The 18733-nt window shown below is 42.9% G+C and overlaps 1 protein-coding gene across 2 annotated transcripts; it reads left to right on the top strand.

The window, feature by feature from the left end:
* Positions 1–10826: 10826 nt before the first annotated feature.
* On the top strand, positions 10827–17267 carry LOC124702501 (zinc finger CCCH domain-containing protein 13-like). Of its 2 annotated transcripts, none has more exons than XM_047234648.1 (10): positions 10827–11001; positions 12620–12748; positions 12879–12912; positions 13696–13834; positions 13922–13978; positions 14516–14613; positions 14733–14804; positions 14932–15140; positions 15450–15643; positions 16648–17267. In XM_047234648.1, the coding sequence occupies exons 1-10, from the start codon at positions 10827–10829 to the stop codon at positions 16684–16686; spliced, it is 1146 nt and encodes a 381-aa protein (XP_047090604.1). In that variant the 3' UTR covers positions 16687–17267. The 2 variants fall into 2 exon arrangements, with proteins under 2 accessions (XP_047090604.1, XP_047090610.1); XM_047234654.1 differs by lacking the exon at positions 10827–11001 and adding an exon at positions 11901–12380.
* Positions 17268–18733: the final 1466 nt, after the last annotated feature.

Genomic DNA, 18733 nt, shown 5'->3' on the forward strand with positions numbered 1-18733 from the left:
AAATGGATGATATGTACCTATCAAGAAGCAGTACAATTTTCTTTCTTCTCATTTTGTTGTGGATGAGGAGATTCTCCTCCAAGCCGCTCCCTCCCTCCTCCCCCCTCCCCCTCCCCCTCCCTCCTCCTAGGGAGTTAATAGCATAAAACACTTTGACGGATTTCACCGTATACCACCACTTTTTGTTTGCGAGACAAAAAACCACCAAATTTTACAAGGCTTTTTGCGGAATACACTAAACGCGAATTGAACGCGAATTAACCTGGAATCTGACAGGTGGGTCCCATTGTCAGCGCTGAGGTGGCAACTAGGGTTGAAAACGGAACGGAAACGGACGGAAATATGTCTTATCGTTTTTGTTCCCCCCTATCTTAACGGAATCAAAAACGAAATCGGAAACCCCGGAAACGAATATGGAAACGAAAATCACCGGAAATGAATATGGAGCGGATACGGGACGGATACGTTACGAAAATGAATATTTGTCATAATAAAATGGCGGGCATATTACCTTGGTATGTATACCGAAAAATCACATATAACGAAGTAGACAAGAAGACAAGGAATATCACTCAACTTCAACAAGTGGCAATTCAACATAAAGTACTACATAACAGACATAGTGTAACACTTAGACAAGCGCAAGTTCACATAAATATTTTTACGTCGACACTAACACTGTTCGCGGGCAGTCTCTTGGCCACCTGATCGCTCGTCTTGTAGGAAGAAGCCGCGATCGCTGCGATCGCTTGGGAGTTGGGACTAGGTCTTGAGGAATCGTTCCAAACAGAGATGAGTCGTCGGAACTGTAGGCGGATGTCTATAATTAGTAGGTGGCATGTAGGCCTAGTTTCATGTGTAAATATAGGCCTACCAAGAACATGGGCCTCTCTAGGTTACATTTGCCGAAACTTTTCATATTTATTTATCCGGAATTTCCTTTGCCGTTTTCGTTTCCGTCGGAAACAGCTCCCTCGTTTTCATTTCCGTTTCCTTTTATGATTCTTCCGTTTTCCGCAAAATACCATTTCCGTTTCCTTTTTTTGCTCTCCATTTCCTTTTTCTTCGAAAACGGACGGAAAGTTTCCCTTTCATTTTCAACCCTAGTGGCAACGATGTGCAGCAGTTTGCTGATGTGGACAGAGGGCCCACGTGTCAGTCCACATTACAAAATAAAAAAATTCCAAAAAGCATAAAATTGGGGAGGCTATCTCCTCCCGTGAACACGGCTGCCGGCCGTCGGAGTACTCCCGGCGCCGCCCCAGTGAGAGGACGGCGCCGGCAAGGATATCCCCCAACGCCACCGTGCCCCCTGCACCACCTGCGCTGGCGCGCCGCTGCCCCGAGCCAGCCACTAGCATTGCCGCCGTGTTCCGGCCTGCTCGTCGCCGCTTCCCTTGCTCGCAGTCGAGTAGCACCGCCGCGGTCGAGCAGTGCCGCCACGGTCGAGCAGCGCCATCAGGCCCTTGCTCGCAGTCGAGCAGCGCCGCCACGCCCTGGATTCCGCTGTGCGAGGCGCGATGCGTGAGATGGGGTCAGGTCGCGGGCCGTCGTGCACAAGCGCCGCCGCACCTGCAGCGCCCGCGCCGCCGTCCCCTCACGCACGGCCATGCGCTGCCGCCGCACCCCAAAGCTCGCGGCCAAGCACCGCCGCCGCGCGACCCGAGCTCGCCGACGACCCCGTCGCCCCCTCGCGTTGCGGCCAGGGCTCCCCGACAGGGCTGGGGAGGGGGACGGCCCGGGTTCGGCAGCGGGAAGGCCTGGGAGGAGGGCGACCGCGCCTCCGTGCCCTCACTCCACGCCCATGGCGCGACGGCGGTGGCCAAGATGCAGTGGGAGGCACGGTCAACAATTTGGGATTTTTTTTAATGTGACATGACATGTGGGCCCTCTGTCCACATCAGCCAACTACTGCATAGTGTTGCCACCTCAGCGCTGACAATGGGACCGACCTGTCAGATTCCCTGTCAATTCGCGTTCAATTCGTATTTAGCGCATTCTGTGGAAAACGTCGCAAAATGTGGTGGTTTTTTGTCCCGCGAACGTAAAGTGGTGGTGTTCGGTAAATTCCGCCATCAAAATGGTGGTTTTATGCTATTTACTCCCTCCTGGGTCACCCGCGCGGGGACAGCTCCGGAGGGCAATAGCCCAAGCACAAGACCTCCCGCATGTGGCTCCCTTGGCCGCTGCCACCCAATGTGGGTGGTGGTGGCGGTGTTCGCCCTCCACCAGGTGCATCAGGAGGATCCTCTCCACGCAGAGGTGAAGCTCCGATGGGTGCGTGATGGTGGTGCTCTCATTGTTGGACCGCGGTGATCGCCGACGACAAGCCGGCAGGCCTAATATTGTCAACGTGCCTCGGTCTGGGCCACGCCGGCTTGATCTGGGTTGCGTGAGTCGCGGCTGTTGCACGTACCGTCTCGGTCCTGGGGTGATGGCTATGTGGCGAGTGGCGACAGTGGACACCACATTGCTCATATGTCACCGGTGCGCATGACGTTTGCTATTTCAGTGGATGCGTCGTTGATGGGCGACGGATGGTGGCGTGGGGGGCGGTTAGTCCGCAACAAAGAATAAGGGTGGCGGTTTTAGGGTTCCTCTCGCGTGAAGACGAAAATTAACTAGACTAAAGTAATCAGTATTGTTGAAATCTGTTGCACACATTTTCTAGTGTGCTTTGCAGTCACTACGCGTATTATTGATCGTTGATGTAAGTCTTTTGCTACACCAGTTATTTTGGCTAAGATGAATAGTATTGGTGTATCCTTAGGCAATTCTTTTGATGCTATTTCGGTCTCGACTAAAGCTCTAAAACATGAAATTTGACAGATTAAAATGCTCTCCTAATGTGCTGAGTAAAAGTCGAGTCATTCTTTAATTGATGATGATGAAGAAGTGTACGTCATCTCGGATGGACAACTTCTTTCTCATCTGGTAGGTGACATTTTAGAGATAGATCTAGATGAGATGCTGCTGGGTTCATGCTATGAACTACAAGCATTAGATCGAAAGTCTAGATCTTCATCTCTGAAGCAGAACGCTTGACCGAAAAAAGGCTAAGAACTCTAAATCTTCAAAAAAAATAAAAATTAATGGTATGTTTAGAAATTGCAGAGGTCTACGAGACTTGGCTAAACATCTACACATAGCATAATCTATTTGGGACTTTCTAAACCGATTTTCTGGTGGGGAAGATTTCGAATGGGTATCTCGTCCACCTCATGCACGCTCTGTTGGCCTTTTACCGGACTTCAACAATGGAAATCCTTGATAATTCTAGTGGTGATTTTCACATAAAACTCCACATTAGGAATAAATCAGATGATTTCATTTGGAGCTTGGTTTCCATATATGGGGTTGCCCAAGACGCTCATAAACTTGCTTTTCTTAGGGAGATGGTAAATCTAGCAAAGAATAATCCGCATCCTATTATCATAGGAGGTGATTTTAATTTGCTTAGATACCCTCACGAGAAGAGTTAAGGGAGATTCGACAACCACTGGCCCTTCTTCTTCAATGCTGTTATTGACATTCTGGATTTAAGAGAGGTTGCGATGGTCGGAAGATAGTTTACTTGGGCAAATAGTCTTCCGGATCCAACATATGAGAAGCTAGATTCCGTGCTTATGGATTCAAGTTGGGAGATAAAATTCCCCATGGTTTATGTACGCGTTCTACCTAGGATCAGGATTTGTCGGATCATGCTCCTATACTTTTGACCACTGGAACACCGAATCCACAGTGGGAGCGTCGGTTCAAATTTGAAGTTGGATGGTTATGCTGGGATGGTTTTTCAGTTATGGTTAAAAAGGTATGGGAGAAACCGGTGGCTGGGTCGACCCCCATTCATAGGTGGAACAATAAACTACGCTCAATGCGTAGATACCTTGGGGGTGGGCGCGGCATATGACTGGGCAGTTGAAACAAGAGAAGCTCAGCCTGTCAACTTTTATTGATGACTTAGAGGCTATCGCGGAAGTGAGACCTTTGACGATGCATGAAATTGATCTTAAATGTCAATACAATGCAAAGTTAGCTGGTCTCCTCCGCGAGGAGAAACTCAAGTGGTACCAACGATCCAAAGCTCAGTTCCTGCTTGAAGGGGATTCGAATACGAGATACTTTCATAGTGTCGCCAATGGCCGACACAGAAAGAAACATATATATTCCCTACTTCAGGACGAGGGAACGATCGAAGGACACGAACAGCTCAAATCTTACATTACCTCTTGTTTGGCGAACCTGAGGAATCAGGTATATCCATGGACGAGTCTAGGATACATGATATCCCGCAAGTGTCCCAAGAAGAAAATTCTATCCTGACTAATCCGTATACGGAGGAGGAAGTCAGGAAAGCGATTTTTCAAATGGAACATAATAAGGTGCCAGGTCCCGACGGCTTTCCAGCTGAGTTTTACCAAACTTTCTGGAAAACCATCAAAGGTGACCTTATGGATTTGTTTGCGGAATTACATGCTGGACAGTTGAAAATATTTTGCATTAACTTTGGGGAGATAATATTATTAATGAAGGATTCAACAATACAAGCCTATATGCTTACTCAATGTATGTTTTAAAATTTTCACCAAGGTTGCGACTATAGGACTTAATTCGGTGGCTGATCATATAGTGAGACCTACTCGGACATCTTTCATGCAAGGATGTTACATCCTTGACGGGGTTGTGACTTTGCATGAAACAATTCATGAGTTGCACCGCAAAAAGTTGAATGGAGTTATACTCAAAATCGACTTTAAAAAAGTCTATGATAAAATTAAATGGTCTTTTGTTCGACAAACGCTCAGAATGAAAGGTTTTTCTGAAGAGTGGTGTGCTTTAATAAACAACTTTATTTGTGGGGGAAGTTTTGCCGTTAAAGTCAATGATGATGTAGGCAAATACCTCCAAACAAAGAAAGGCTTGAGGCAAGACGATCCTTTGTCACCAATGTTATTTAACATAGTGGCGGATATGCTAGCAATTTTAATTAACCGTGCTAAGGTTGATGGTCAGATTGAAGGAGTAGTTCCCCATCTGGTGGATGGTGGACTATCTAATCTTCAATATGCGGACGATACGATTCTATTTATGGAACATGATCTCGAAAAAGCAAGAAATCTGAAATTGCTACTTTCAGCCTTCGAGCATTTGTCGGGTCTTAAGATTAACTTTCATAAAAATGAATTGTTTTGTTTTGGGTCGGCCCAAGACGATGCCAACCTTTATGCCGAATTATTCGAATGTAGGATTGGCAGTTTTCCTATCAACTACCTGGGCATTCCTATTCATTATAGGAGGCTTACATTGGCAGAATGGAAAATAGTCGAGGAAAGACTACAAAAACGTCTTAGTAGTTGGAAAGGAAAATTGTTATCTCTATGTGGAAGATTAGTTCTCATTAATTTAGTATTGACAAATATGGTACTGTATATGATTTCTTTCTTCCAACTTTTTAAATGAGTCTTGCAAATATTGGATTATTTCCGGTCTAGATTCTTTTGGCAAGGAGAGATAGCGAGAAGAAAAAATATCGGTTGACTAAATGGAGTGTCGTTTGTCGTCCAAAAGATCAAGGTGGACTTGGTGTCCATGATCTTGAGGTTAAGAACAAGGCCCTGCTAGGAAAATGGCTGGCCAGTTTGTTAATAGGGGATGGTGTGTGGCAAAATCTATTGCAGAGAAAGTATGTCGGTTCAAAGGCAGTGTCACAGGTATATTGGAAACTTGGGGACTTGCATTTTTGGGCTGGAGTCATGGCGACTAAAAAATATTTCTTTCCACATGGTTCGTTCTCCATTAGGGATGATCAGAAATAAGGTTCTGGGAGGATAAATGGTTGGAAAATACCACTCTCCGAGAATAATATCCAGCTTTATACAATATTGTACGTCATAAAAGAGACACCTTGTTTCCAGGTGATGGAGACATCCCCTCCTTCTATAATGTTTAGGCGATATCTTGTTGGACCGAGATTGGCCTCCTGAAATGAATTGCTACAGAGATTAGCTTCAGTCTATTTGGTGCAAGGGTCTGATATTTTTCGTTGGGGACTTACCAAGAATGGAGTATTCTCGGTAGCATCCATGTATAATGCATTGATACAACCCATTCAACCTGTATTAAATAATAAATCTATTTGAAGAATGAAGATACCTCTTAAAACTAAGGTGTTTGCTTGGTATCTTCGTCAGGGTATTATTCTTACTAAAGATAACCTTGTTAAACGCAACTGGCACGATTGTACGAAATATGTTTTCTGTCACGAAGAGGAGACAATAAAATACCTTTTCTTTTAACTGTCGGTTTGCGAGATCTATATAATCAATCATTCAGATGAGTTCTACCTTATATCCACCTCGTAGTGTTGCAAATATTTTTGGCAATTGGCTAAATAAGGTGGATTCTCGGTATAAGATTCTTATCAGAGTGAGAGCGATAGCCGTAATATGGTTGCTCTGGTTATGTAGAAATGACAAAAAATTTAATAATAAAATTCTTCTCTTATGCATGTTATCTACCGATGTACGGCTTTGCTCCATTTATGGTCGTCGCTGCAGCGCTTGGAGGACCGCTACCTCTTTACGAAGGTGTCTACACGGTTGAAGAATACGCCTAAAAATTTTATTACCCAACATGGCTGGCTGCATAATCGTAGGATTGCGAGCTTTCGTTGAATTTCAGAACTATTGTATTTACTTTTTTGAAAATTTATACTATGTTGGAATGATTGTGTGCATCTTAGTTATACAGAAGCCGGATATATTTCTTAATAAAGCGCCCTTTATTAAAATAAAATGTAAATGTATAAAGATCCCAGATATCTTTTTCGACTTGGATGGCTACGAAGCACGGCTACTTGAATTCGTTGTCAGGGATGCAGCACTCGTGCAGCTAGCTCTAGGACAACATCATATTGTTTCCTTCTCAATGGAGCACGACATAACTGATTACCAAATGCCTCCGATGCCTACCATCTACAATGCGCCAACAATTTCACGAGCCTTTTCATTATTAATTGAATGTTTTCATCGCACTGGTTCTCTGCATTATCCTCACCTGGTAGCTCTCTCCCTTTTATAGAAGAAAATTATGCACCTAGGTTGTTCATATTTCCTCCCTGGCTACTTCTTTGAAACTAGTACTACTTCTACACCCTGCAGTAACGTCAACTTTAAAGTTTGAACCAAAGCCAGTGATCATCGCATGGTGTCTGTCGACCCTGCTTAATGCATTAGTACTCTCTCCGTCTTAAAATGTAAGACGTCTTACGATTGGTTAAAAGTCAAACCTTACTAACTTTAAACAAATATATATGAAAAAATATTTACATTTACAATTTTAAAGGGACATATAAAAAAATATACTTCATAATGAATCTATTGATACCAATTTACTATTGTCAATGTTCATATTTTTTGTGTTTACATGTGGTCAAGCTTAAAAAACGTTAACTTTTGACTAATCTTTAGACGTCTTACATTTTAGGACGGCGGAAGTACTTCTCTGTAAGGTCATTGATTCTCATGTCTCATACTCCCTCCAGTCAGGTAAAACATGTCGTAGCCCCTCCCCACCCGCAGTTCATTTCCACTTTTACAAAAAAATACCTAATACATTTTTATTGTTTGCTCCATAGTGTGGATGTTATGAGTCTGCCATGAAACCTTGTCAATTATATCTACAAGATCGTTCTTTCGAGATAGTTTGTTGACATATGTATCTAACGACAAACGCTTCGGCCTGACCTGTCGCTCCTCGCGGGCGACGGACGGGCGATTCCAAACCCTAGCCCCAGCCCTCTCCTCCCCGCTCCCCCCGTCGCCGTCGGTGTCGGGCCTTGGATCTTGCTCATGTCGAGGTGGCGCGGGGCCCTCTCCCTCGGGCGGCGGAGATCCCTGCGAGGAACTGACGGCTCCTCGTGCGGCGGGCCGGCGCGCCGCGGCGAGGCGGTTCCTCGAGGTCGAGGCGGTGGAGCTCGGTGGAGCTCGGCGGCGTGGTATCCTTCCTCCCGGGCGACGGCTGCGACGACGCAACTTCTATGGGGCGCTGAGGCGGCGGTCTCAGGGTGAGGCGCCACTGGCTTGGCGGCGAGCAGTGCGCGTGGATGCGGTCCAGCACCCTCGGCCGTGCGGACGGCGAGGTGCTGTCGGGCGCTAGTCGTGGCGTGGAGCGGTTTCGTGAATGTCGGCGCTAGATCTGAAGGCCGTCCTCCCCACGTCGTCATAGGCCCACCCTGCATCTCTAGTCTGTCCATGGCGGCCCTCATTCGCCGGATCTCTAGCCGGGTTAGATGCGGGCTCTCAGGTTGCGAGAGAGGGAGAAATCCCTGGTCAGCCTTGCTGTTCCGACGGTGACGGCACCTGCAGGCGTCGTGCTTCCTTCTTGAGGTACCGTCCTTTCTCTCCTCCCCTCCCCCTCCCCCTCCGTCTCCCGGGTGAAAACCCCAACTTTGTTGGGGCGGCGGCGCTGGTAGTGTCGTTACCTTCTTGAAGGCGCCGCCTTGGGATCGATGGGGCGGTGGGTGTGGCTTTGTGTTAGCTGGTGGTGGCGGCGGCGGTGTGGCTCGAGTTCATCTTGGTTCCTTGTGTACCTTGGTGAGCTCCTAGTCCTCTGCAACTTCTTCATCAACGATCAGATACGCGGCTTCGGTTCAGCGTGAGTGGATCCATGGCGGGCAGCAAGGGGTCTCAAGGCGAGCTTGTTGCAATGTGTAGCTCGTCTCTTTCGTGTCCATTTGACAGTCTGGTTCCTGGACAGTTCTCTGCTCAGGGTGAGCTTTTCCAATGACGGCGGTGCGGCGCCCTTTGAGCCGGGGCGAGGGTGCATGGGTCCCTCTCCGGTCATGGAAGAGAACGCTCAGGCGATGGCTTGCTTCTCCGGCAAGGACGGCCAATCTATTGACGACCTTCTTCTTCGAGACCTCCCTTCGACGCCCCCTGGTGCTTCGCTCTCGTTTGAAGGGCATCGAGAACTCCAGCTGTTTTTCTTGTGTTTCTCCTTTGTTTGCTGTTGTCTATGTTGCTTGTAAGCTGCTCCTCTACATCTTGTAACAAATCTAGCCATATGGGCTTTATTAATTTAAAACTAGGCACTTTGTGCCTACTGTTTAAAAATTAAAACATATGTATCTAACATGGTATCAGGTTCAAGTCTCAGTCGCTGCACCATTAAAAATCCTTTATTTATCCACGCCCATGTTGGGTGCGAGCCACGAGGGGAGGTCGGAAGATACCACCTCTGTCCATAAAAAGAAATTGAAAGTTTTTTTAAATTTAGATATATCTAGACACTCTTTAGTGTATAGATACATTAAAATTTAGACAAATCTTCGACATCTTTTTGTGGACGGAAGATGTATTATATATCCACATCCACCAATCAGATGGGTGTTGTGCGATAGATGGTTTATACAAGTATCTAACTGTCAGGATCCTGTAGCTCGAGATAATAACCTCAAAGTGTCCAACAAGGCCAATTGTACTCTCTTCTGTTTTGCATGATATTTAGTGGTCATAATATTCTGCGGAAGTGGTTCTGTGTCAAACTCAGTTACCTATGAGACTAAAATTTGCCTTCTGAACTTTTGATCAGAAACCTCCTATTATCCTTAGATCCACCACCGTCCACGTTCCAGTTGATTTCGAGAAAAAAATATCTACAGTCCAATTGAACATTTTTTTTTTACAAGCAGAGCTGCATTCATTGATATAAGAAATAATGGGTGACAGAAATAACCCCATTGGTCCTAAATGCCAAGCGTGGGCAGGTTACAGACAAGCACACACATGTACATTAGCTACATCACCACGACTGAACAACAGGAAATGAACTGACGAGCTGAGACCATCTCTAGCAGATCGCGTAGACACATTAAAATTGTAAAGTAATCGCTAGTTTTCAGTTTTCTTCGAAAAATCAGCGCAGATCAGATCTCGTAAACAAGCGTGATCCATCAATTTTTTTTATAGCTCACGGAGAAAATCCTCCTCCGACCTTTACATACTTGCTAAACCGAACGCGAACTGTACTCCTTGCATTTTGGCGGGACGGACATTTCAGCTCGCGCCAACATCTTGGGCAACTCATGCATGGAGATTGCTGGATCTGATGGAATTTGTTCATGTGTTCTGACACTTTTTTACTGTTTGGGAGCGACGCGGTTCTGTTGCCATCATGGGACATGTATTTTGATTCGATGGTGAAGTGAGAGGTGACGAATGGCATAGAAACCAAATTTTAAGGACTAGTGCTGGTGGTTCGAGGCTTTGCGTCGGTGATGAACTTGCTTGATGTTTTGGGTTTCATAGAAGCGGCATGCTAGTGTGGGCATCATTGCCATCCTATTTTTTTGAGTGAAAATCTAAGTTCTGATTTTAATTGGTTGTGCATGACAATTGCCTTGTTAAAGACATGGTTTCGAGAGTGAGGACTGTTTTCACGATGAAATCCAAGATCTTTGATCGAGCAACGATATTGTTTATGTTTTAGATTTGTTACTTTTGAAGAACTTAAAGTTGGGGTGATTGAACTGGACACTATAGTGGGATTCTTTTTTAGTTTCTTCTTCTTTGTTAGTGGGTTTTTTATGTGTTCAGTTTCTTCAGTTACTTTTTTATAGAAAGTTTTTTCAGTTTTAACTCGGGCAGAGAAATGGCACGCATGTTGGGCCAGCCCATTGGGCCTAGCCAGGCCCGCGCCGTTTCGCAGACAGGACGGGCCGGGCTCTAAGAACCGCCGATCCGTCCGCCGCCGCCCTGGTGCCCTCGTCTCCTTCCTTCCTCCATTCCTCCTCGTCGCCGTCCACGCATCGCCGCCGCGCTCGCGAGATGAGAGAAATGGTGGATCCTCCGCCGCGCCGCGGCCCTGCCTTCAAGACGAAGCTGTGCGTGCTGTGGAGGCGTGGATCCTGCCCCCGTGGCCCCTCCTGCGGCTTCGCTCACGGCCCCGGCGAGCTCCGTAGCCCGCCCCCCGGTTCCTCCTTCCCGCCGCGCCCTTTACCTGGTATACGCAATAAGCCTCTCCCCTCCTTCCCCCTCTCTCTCTCCCTGCTTGCTTTTCTGTCTGCGGCAGGTTAGTGCTTCTACGAAGGCTTGTTGTCTTCTCTGCGGCTGTGTTGTGTCCGAATTGTACCCAAGGATACGAGATTTGATGCTGTTGAAGGTACGTGTGGTACATGAAAGTGATCTGCTGTTAGTGCACAAGGATGGTGCTCTGAGAACTTCTAGGCAGAATTAGGTTATGCGGATGGTTTCAGCAACAAGGATCCAACAGAGGAAGAGTGTTCTTCTCAAGAGATTCACACGTCTTTTCCGTTCATTGGAGTTCATCATTGCCATCGTTTGTGGGGAACATGGCCGGCAGTGTAAGGTTCTGGTTGCCCAGCAAAGAGTAAGAGAGATCGATGCCATATGAACCGCATGCATGCGTCTGTATGCATCGATTGATGCAGAGGCTGGGATACCCCATTTCGGAAAAAAAAATGAACCGCATGCTTCCCAAGAAAGAACTGAAACTTCTAGCAGTGAGGGCAGATAATTGGGAGCATAACACCATTGTAGCAACTGACAAGAACACCCTTGGAGGTTATACAGATGGGTATCCTTATCCTATTTCTGATTACTTGCTGTGGCTGAAGCAACTCTGCAGTCCGCATTATGAACTGTCAAGTTATACTATGAAATCTGGGTACTGAATTATTTTTTATCCATATGCAGACATCAGAGATTACGCTATGTCATTTCTTGTTGTATCATTATACGATCTTCAATCCCTTTGATATTGTTCTTGAACTGAAGCCACAGCTTCTTGCAGAACAGTGTGGCAACCCTGCTGGTTATTCTGTTGATTCTGTTCGAATTAGCTCTCTCCTGAGCAGCTTTGTTAGAATTGAATGGCTCGTGTCCTTCTACGGAAGAACTTTATTCAGAGCTATCAGTTGGTTCCTCTTCTCAGTCAGATGCATGATATGCTCAGTGTGCTAAAACCATGTATTTCAGCTTTCACAACTAAGTGCTCTTTGAATACGCTGCTCCAAGTTTTCTTCTTCAGCTTTATCCTTTCCTGCCAGTCCAAGTGTTACAACTGAACAAGAATAATTGAAATCAATATGCAAATGTCTGAACAAGTGAAGTTAGATTACTTGGTGGTACTGCAATTGTGGAAGATCTTTCTTCATGATATTGAAATTTGGAGTAATCATCAATGTCACCTCAGATGACTAAAGTGCTGGATCTGTTTTAAGTGGTGCATCATAATGTGTAATCATATATTGGTATCCCTCTTGCATTAGTCTTATTGGCACTTCTGTTTTATGGAATATGAGGTTTTCCTGGACTCTGCTACTTATTGCTAATTGAATAATCATATGGCTCAAGTTTTTGGTAAGCTTAAATGTTTTGTGTGTTGACTTGTCTCATTAGCTCTATCTAGTTTTGTTGTTTAACGCTTCTTTACATTATTGCTGATGCTAATTGGATAACCATATGGCTAAAGGTTGTCATAAGCTTAAATGTTTTGTGTGCTGTCTTGTCTCTATGTAGTTCCATCAATCTGTTTTGTAGTGGTGTAGTGCTCCTCTCCTTTGTATTATTATGTAAGCTGCTACTTTCCTAACATGTAGGGAGACCTGATCATAGAGAATTTAGAGGCAGGCCTGAGAGAAGAAGCCCACCCCATCGAAGGTATTCCGCTGACAGAGGTACCAGGGGCAATCTATTTCGTGACCAGAGGCCAAATTCTCGAGACAGGGGTAATCTTTCTTTTCGTGTGTGTGTGTGTGCGCAGGCTTCCCATATTTTTTCTGTCTGAAAGAAGTTTGATGTATCTTTTTTAAGAAAATTAGAACTTAATCCATAGCTGTACCTATTCAAATCTTGCAGGATCCAGCCACTCAAGATCTCCCATCAGGAAGAGGTATGTTGGAAGGATCTCTATGTGTGTTTCACTCGAGTATACAGTCTTTGTTGTACACTCGTTTTATCCTAGATATGTTTTGAGAACATCTTTGTAACTGACAGAAATTGTGCCTGTGTAGTGCCTAATTTTTTTCATTTTGTTATACAGTCTACTCCATCCGTTTCAATGAGTAAGGCTTATATTTTTTCTGGAAAGTCAAGCTTAGTAACTTTGACCAAAATATATTTCATGATGTATCTAGTGACATTGATTTTGTATTGTACTCCCTCCGTCCAAGTGGACATGCGGGTTTTTCAAGACATTATCAAGTGGAGAGAAAGTTGCTTTGGGAAGATGCAAACCAACATCTCTCTCCTCTTTAATTCTTTCACCGCCAATAAGCTAAGAGCATGTAGAAAATAAAGATAACATGTGCCAAATATTATTGGGTTTGATTTCCGTGCGATGAGAGAGAAGTAATTTTAGCTATTTTAAAGTGCATTGGGAAGGTAGAAGTGCACTCTTTGATGGACAAAGTTTGAGGCTAAACCTCTCCACTTATTTGAGGACGGATGGAGTACATGTTAATGATTTTTCTAAAAACTTTGTGAAAGTTTACGTAGTTTAACTTCAAAAAAAAAAGTAATAGAAGCACATGTAATAGAAGCACAAGTAATAAAAGTAATATGACCTTGTGACTAAGTTCTATCTTATATTAAACATGTAATAGAAGCACATGTCATTCTTGCAATTTGGTAGTTTTTGTACTTACATTTTCATGTGATTATGTGGATCTTTCAGTGAGAGAAGGCATAATAAGAAGAAAGTTGATGATGACAAATCTGATTCAGCAGGCAGTTTGAACTCCTCTGATAATGAAGATAGAAAAAAAGATGACAGACACTCCAGCGGTAATGAGAAAGATGATATTGAAGCACAGGTTTGAACTCTACAATCCATAACTATCATATAGGTGGAGCTGTCTCCATATTCCTTGACCTTTTTCATAATCATGTCTGCTCTGCAGCTGAAACAAATTGCACTGGATATGAAAGCATTACATGAAGATAAATCTAAAGTGCAGGTCAGTTATCAATATCTCGGGCTCTCGGTATGCATGCACTCACTTGTCAGTCATGGAGCTGTAAATATGCATGTAGCGGCACACACATATCACTTATTAAGTTATGTTTAGCAGTTCAGCTGCATATATTATTATAGATAATTCCAACATTTTATTATTGTGTTTCTACCTTAAGTATATGGTAACGGATGGCAACTTTAAAAATGAAGAATTTTAGAACTTTTAAGTTTACAAGAGGTTCACTCCACTAAATATAATTGTACAATCATGCCGAAGGTACTGTGAATGTTTTTCTCTCTAGATTATGATGCAAAATATTGGTAAGTAATCGTTCATAATTGGTAAAATATTGGCATGGGGACATTCTCTGTTTGAATTGACATGACCAGTCGGCCCATCATAAGTGGACAGCAAAATCCTTTTTGAAACTTCTCTGAATTGCCGCTTTATATTTTGCTTCTAGTATTTTGTGCTTTGGGGTGTAGATGTTTTTCTATATCTACATATCGCACAGTTTAATAGTTCTGTGTTCCACAGATGATATTGGACCAGAAGATTGACGAAGCAGGCATACTGTCTACCAAAGTAGATCATCTTGAATTGCAGTTGAATAAAGAGAAACAAGATTGCGAAAGGTTCTCCATTTCTACAATATCTGAGCATACTTCTATTTAATCCAAAGTTTAGTATGTGGGCTCTTCAGTACAAGAGAAGATCTCAAGGTAGTTCTTGATAGTACTGCTCTTTGATGTAGGATGGCCTCCAAAATAAAGAAACTCGTCAAAGCACATGGGCGTTACTTGAAAGCACAGGAGGATTTAAAAAGGCATGTTTTTATATATGAAGTTATGAACTACTACTGAACTTCTAATTTTTTTTTTGGATAACCACTTAATTGCACTTCTTTTTAGACACATGATTTTCATAGCGTTCGATACATTGGTTGCCTGCAGGTCGCAAGGACGTTTTGAGAGGTTGGCTGATTCACTTGCTTCTGATTCCTTGAAGTCTGGTACCAAAGAGCAAGGTTACAGTGTGAATGCTGATAATGATGACCCATATTATGATTATGAAATGAGCCCATATGATCAGAGACAGAAGCATGGTTTAACAGCTGGGAAAAGGTCTACTGCCCTTTCAGCAAGTGAAGAAGATAAATCAGGTAACACCTCGACGAAAATTTCTGTGACATCAACTTTAATTTGGTATAACAGCATTAGTCTACCTATCTTAAGTTGTCAAACTCGTTATTGGTATAGGAACGATTCAAGTCTTGTGAGTTTGTAATGACATTGTTCGTGGTTGAAGCACCTTATGTTCCCACAAGTTAGTCAAATTAAATGGCATTCTCGGTTGATTTTTATTAGATATTGAACCTATTTGTACTTCAAAATATGTTGCCTTGAATATGTATGCATTTCCTGGGGGTAAATGTTGTTTTTTCATGTCTAAGTGGCGTTTACTTTTTCAGGGAAGAAAAGGAGAGTGAATGGTGATGATATGATCCATATGTCAGGGAAATATATACCAGAAGATGCTCTAGAGTCTTTCAAAAACAGCAATGGAACTGATACACCAAAATCATTATCTATGAAGAAATTAGGGGAAGGTGACAATAATGACGAAAGAAATGTCATTTCTTCTCACAATGATTTTGCAGACAGGGTGAGATACATTTTCCGCTCCAGATAATTTTTGCAGCATATTTTTTCTTCATATTATATGAGTTTAAGTTAGGCTGAAATAATCAGTTGATGCCCCATTATCTTATTATCCTATTATGTTTATGCACTTTGTTTCTCAATAACTGCAATTTTGTTAATTCCGGTGGCCACTCTTGATTATGAAATGAGCTATTGTTTCCATTTGTCCTCAGGCCTAGTTGATAGCTCATCTAGATGTATTTCATTTAGTTAGGCTTATAGTTAACCATCTTCATGTCGATATAGGGGCTGAGCTAATAACTTGCCACTTATAGGTACAATGTTCTAAGAAGCATGTTTCGTTCTCCACTGATCTAGTCCACGATGTAGATTATCTTATTGAATTTTTCAGGATGGATCACATAAATGCGCACAAATAGATGTCTATTTCGGTGCAGTGGGCCGGACTAAAATTTTGTATATGACACCACCACCAATGATATCAAAAGGCTTACAAGATGACACGTTCATTTTCCAAGCAATAACATTATCTATATAAGTGACCCTTTAGTTTCCAATGGCTGGTGTACTATAGCAGTTAGTCTTATAATCTTGATCTGTTTTCCCATCAGCCTAAGTTCGGCATGTCCTCTGAAATCCTATGCACTTGCATTTTGCTATAATTTAGCTCCTGATAATATGCAAGATTTTTTTGCAATATTCTCCCCTCTAGTTGCCAGCTGCTTCTTGCAGTTTATGATCATTATTTGTATCATTTGCATCCGTTGCCATTCAAGTTTTTCTAATATCAGAGGAGTTCACATGAACTGAATGTATTTACGGTTATTCCCAAATGTCAAGTTTTGTTAGTAAATTTTCTTTTTCTGTCAACATTCCCTCTCCAAATTTGGTATGTTTATATGTGAATGCATAATAAGGGTTTTGCTATTTCCCCATAGTACTGTGTTGTCTGCAATATCTTGATTGATGTGCTGACATTTCTTTCCCCTTTGTTTTTGCTTGCAGTACAATGGCAATGGGGAGGAGGATCACGTCGACGTGTAGATTCCCGTGGTGGTTGACAGATTTCAACAGCAAAGTGTAACTTGAAATGGAGGAAAACATGGTGCTTTTGAAACCAGGGCTTGTTATATCATCTTCAGTTCTTTATACATCGGGCAGTAGAAGTTCAGCACCCTGTTAACTTTCTTCTGCAGCAGTAACTTATGTGAAGACGGGCTGAAGTATTGAGAAACAGATTATGCTCATGTGAAGTTTTCGTCTTAATATCGCCGAGCTCTTGGAAGTTACTACTACCTGAGCTTGTTTATGACAGGCCTTCCTAGTATCGGTTGAGGTTTTGACATCCCTGTTATACTGCTGCCTGCTATTTAAAGGCTTGTTTGTGCCTATGTAGGTGACGTTGCACCATATGTCACTAAATTTGGGATGTCTGCCAGTTTGGTCCCTGAACTTGTGGGTTACACATTTAGGCCTCTTTATTACTGAACTTGTATAGTAGGCCATCAGAATCTGAATCCTACTTTATTGGTAAATTAGGAACATAACAATTGAGCTTCACATTTTTACCATTGCGATCTAAATTATACTATTGCAGGAGTGATACCTTTTGTGGTTGCCGCTTATTGTCTACACCTTTTTTATGAACTTCTCGATCATAGTTAGCGATTGCATGGCCACAGAACGTCACATGATTCTTAGTATTGCTGCTGTTAGGTTTCGTGGGTGATGCGTTTGAACGAAAAGATCAGGAGTATGACGCTGCAGTAGTGGTCTGGCAGAGGTGGCATAGCGAAGGAAACATGCAACGAGGGTTTTTCTGTGTGTTGCAAATTTGCATGAGTTTTGTGGGAATTTGAAAAAATCCTATGAAACCTCTTTGAACTGTATGATTTCTAGCAACACTGAAAGAATCACCCTTGTGTTGTCATTGGTGGAAAAAAGTAAAGTTTGGCAAAGCAGTTTGGGGTGCTATCGACCATAGAGTTTTTCTTAGACGCGGTACCAAAGAAGTGCACACAAATAATCATCCACGACACCAGATTTCTGTTTCACTTTTCGATGTTTACAGATCGTATTCTTGCTCCTATTTATGCCAAAAGAGTACTCATATGAAATGACATGAATGCATAAAGAAATAAAAAATAAATAAACAACACAATACCTAATAATCTGTACATAATTACTGTCCATGGACATCATATACTTTCATTAAACAAGTTAGACAATAGGGTTCAGAGACACAAACCTGAAATAGATGGGTTGCAATACCTTTGGCCCCTTCACCGTTGATTCTGTAAGCAGAGATATTTGATTTTTTTGGAAGTAATATTTAAATCGTTTCTGGAGAAACTTACAAGTTGAAAATAATTGAACCACGCCATATGTTCGCCGTGTTTCACACAATTTCTTACGGATTTACTCCTAGGAACTTTTTCACTATAGAACTATCTGGATCATAGATAGGGGTTGAATTGGACGGTATCCTGTTTCCATGTGTCTCTGTCTCTCTACCCTGTCTTCATTCTTAAAACTTGTGTTTATATTTCAATATAGGAAACACATAATGAAATCTTCTACAGTACTACAAAATTTATGGATTTGAGCGGGAATCTGCAGTTCTTCACATCTCAATCGCGCTATACAGTAATTCGTATGGTGTTAAATAGACCCCGACCGTTTGTAGAAAACTTATATTTATTTCAGAAATCGAGAACCAACCTATGGTTGGGTGCGAGTAGCCCTTATCCTATTTAAACCCCAGGTTTAACACTTTGATGTCTCATAAAGACGAAATATTTTTTCAGTGGGAGACAATGTTTTCGTAGATGGTGAGACGTCTATAATGACTTCGTTAATCTCAAGACTCACCGGACATCAGTTTCTTCGACTTAGTCTCTCGGAGATGCTCATAAAGGTAGAGTGTGCGTGTGTTTATAAGAAAGAGTGTATACACGTATTTGTGAGTGCTTATGTTATATTGTGTTGCGCAAAAATAAATAAATATTTATTTCAGAAATCCAGAAGTTATCGGGGGGTCCTTTTCAATTCTAGGGTTGTTTCTGTAATATTCGCCCAAAGAGACGACAAG

Source organism: Lolium rigidum, chromosome 1 (genome assembly GCF_022539505.1).
Source record: "Lolium rigidum isolate FL_2022 chromosome 1, APGP_CSIRO_Lrig_0.1, whole genome shotgun sequence".
In the NCBI taxonomy this organism is placed as follows: Eukaryota; Viridiplantae; Streptophyta; class Magnoliopsida; order Poales; family Poaceae; genus Lolium; species Lolium rigidum.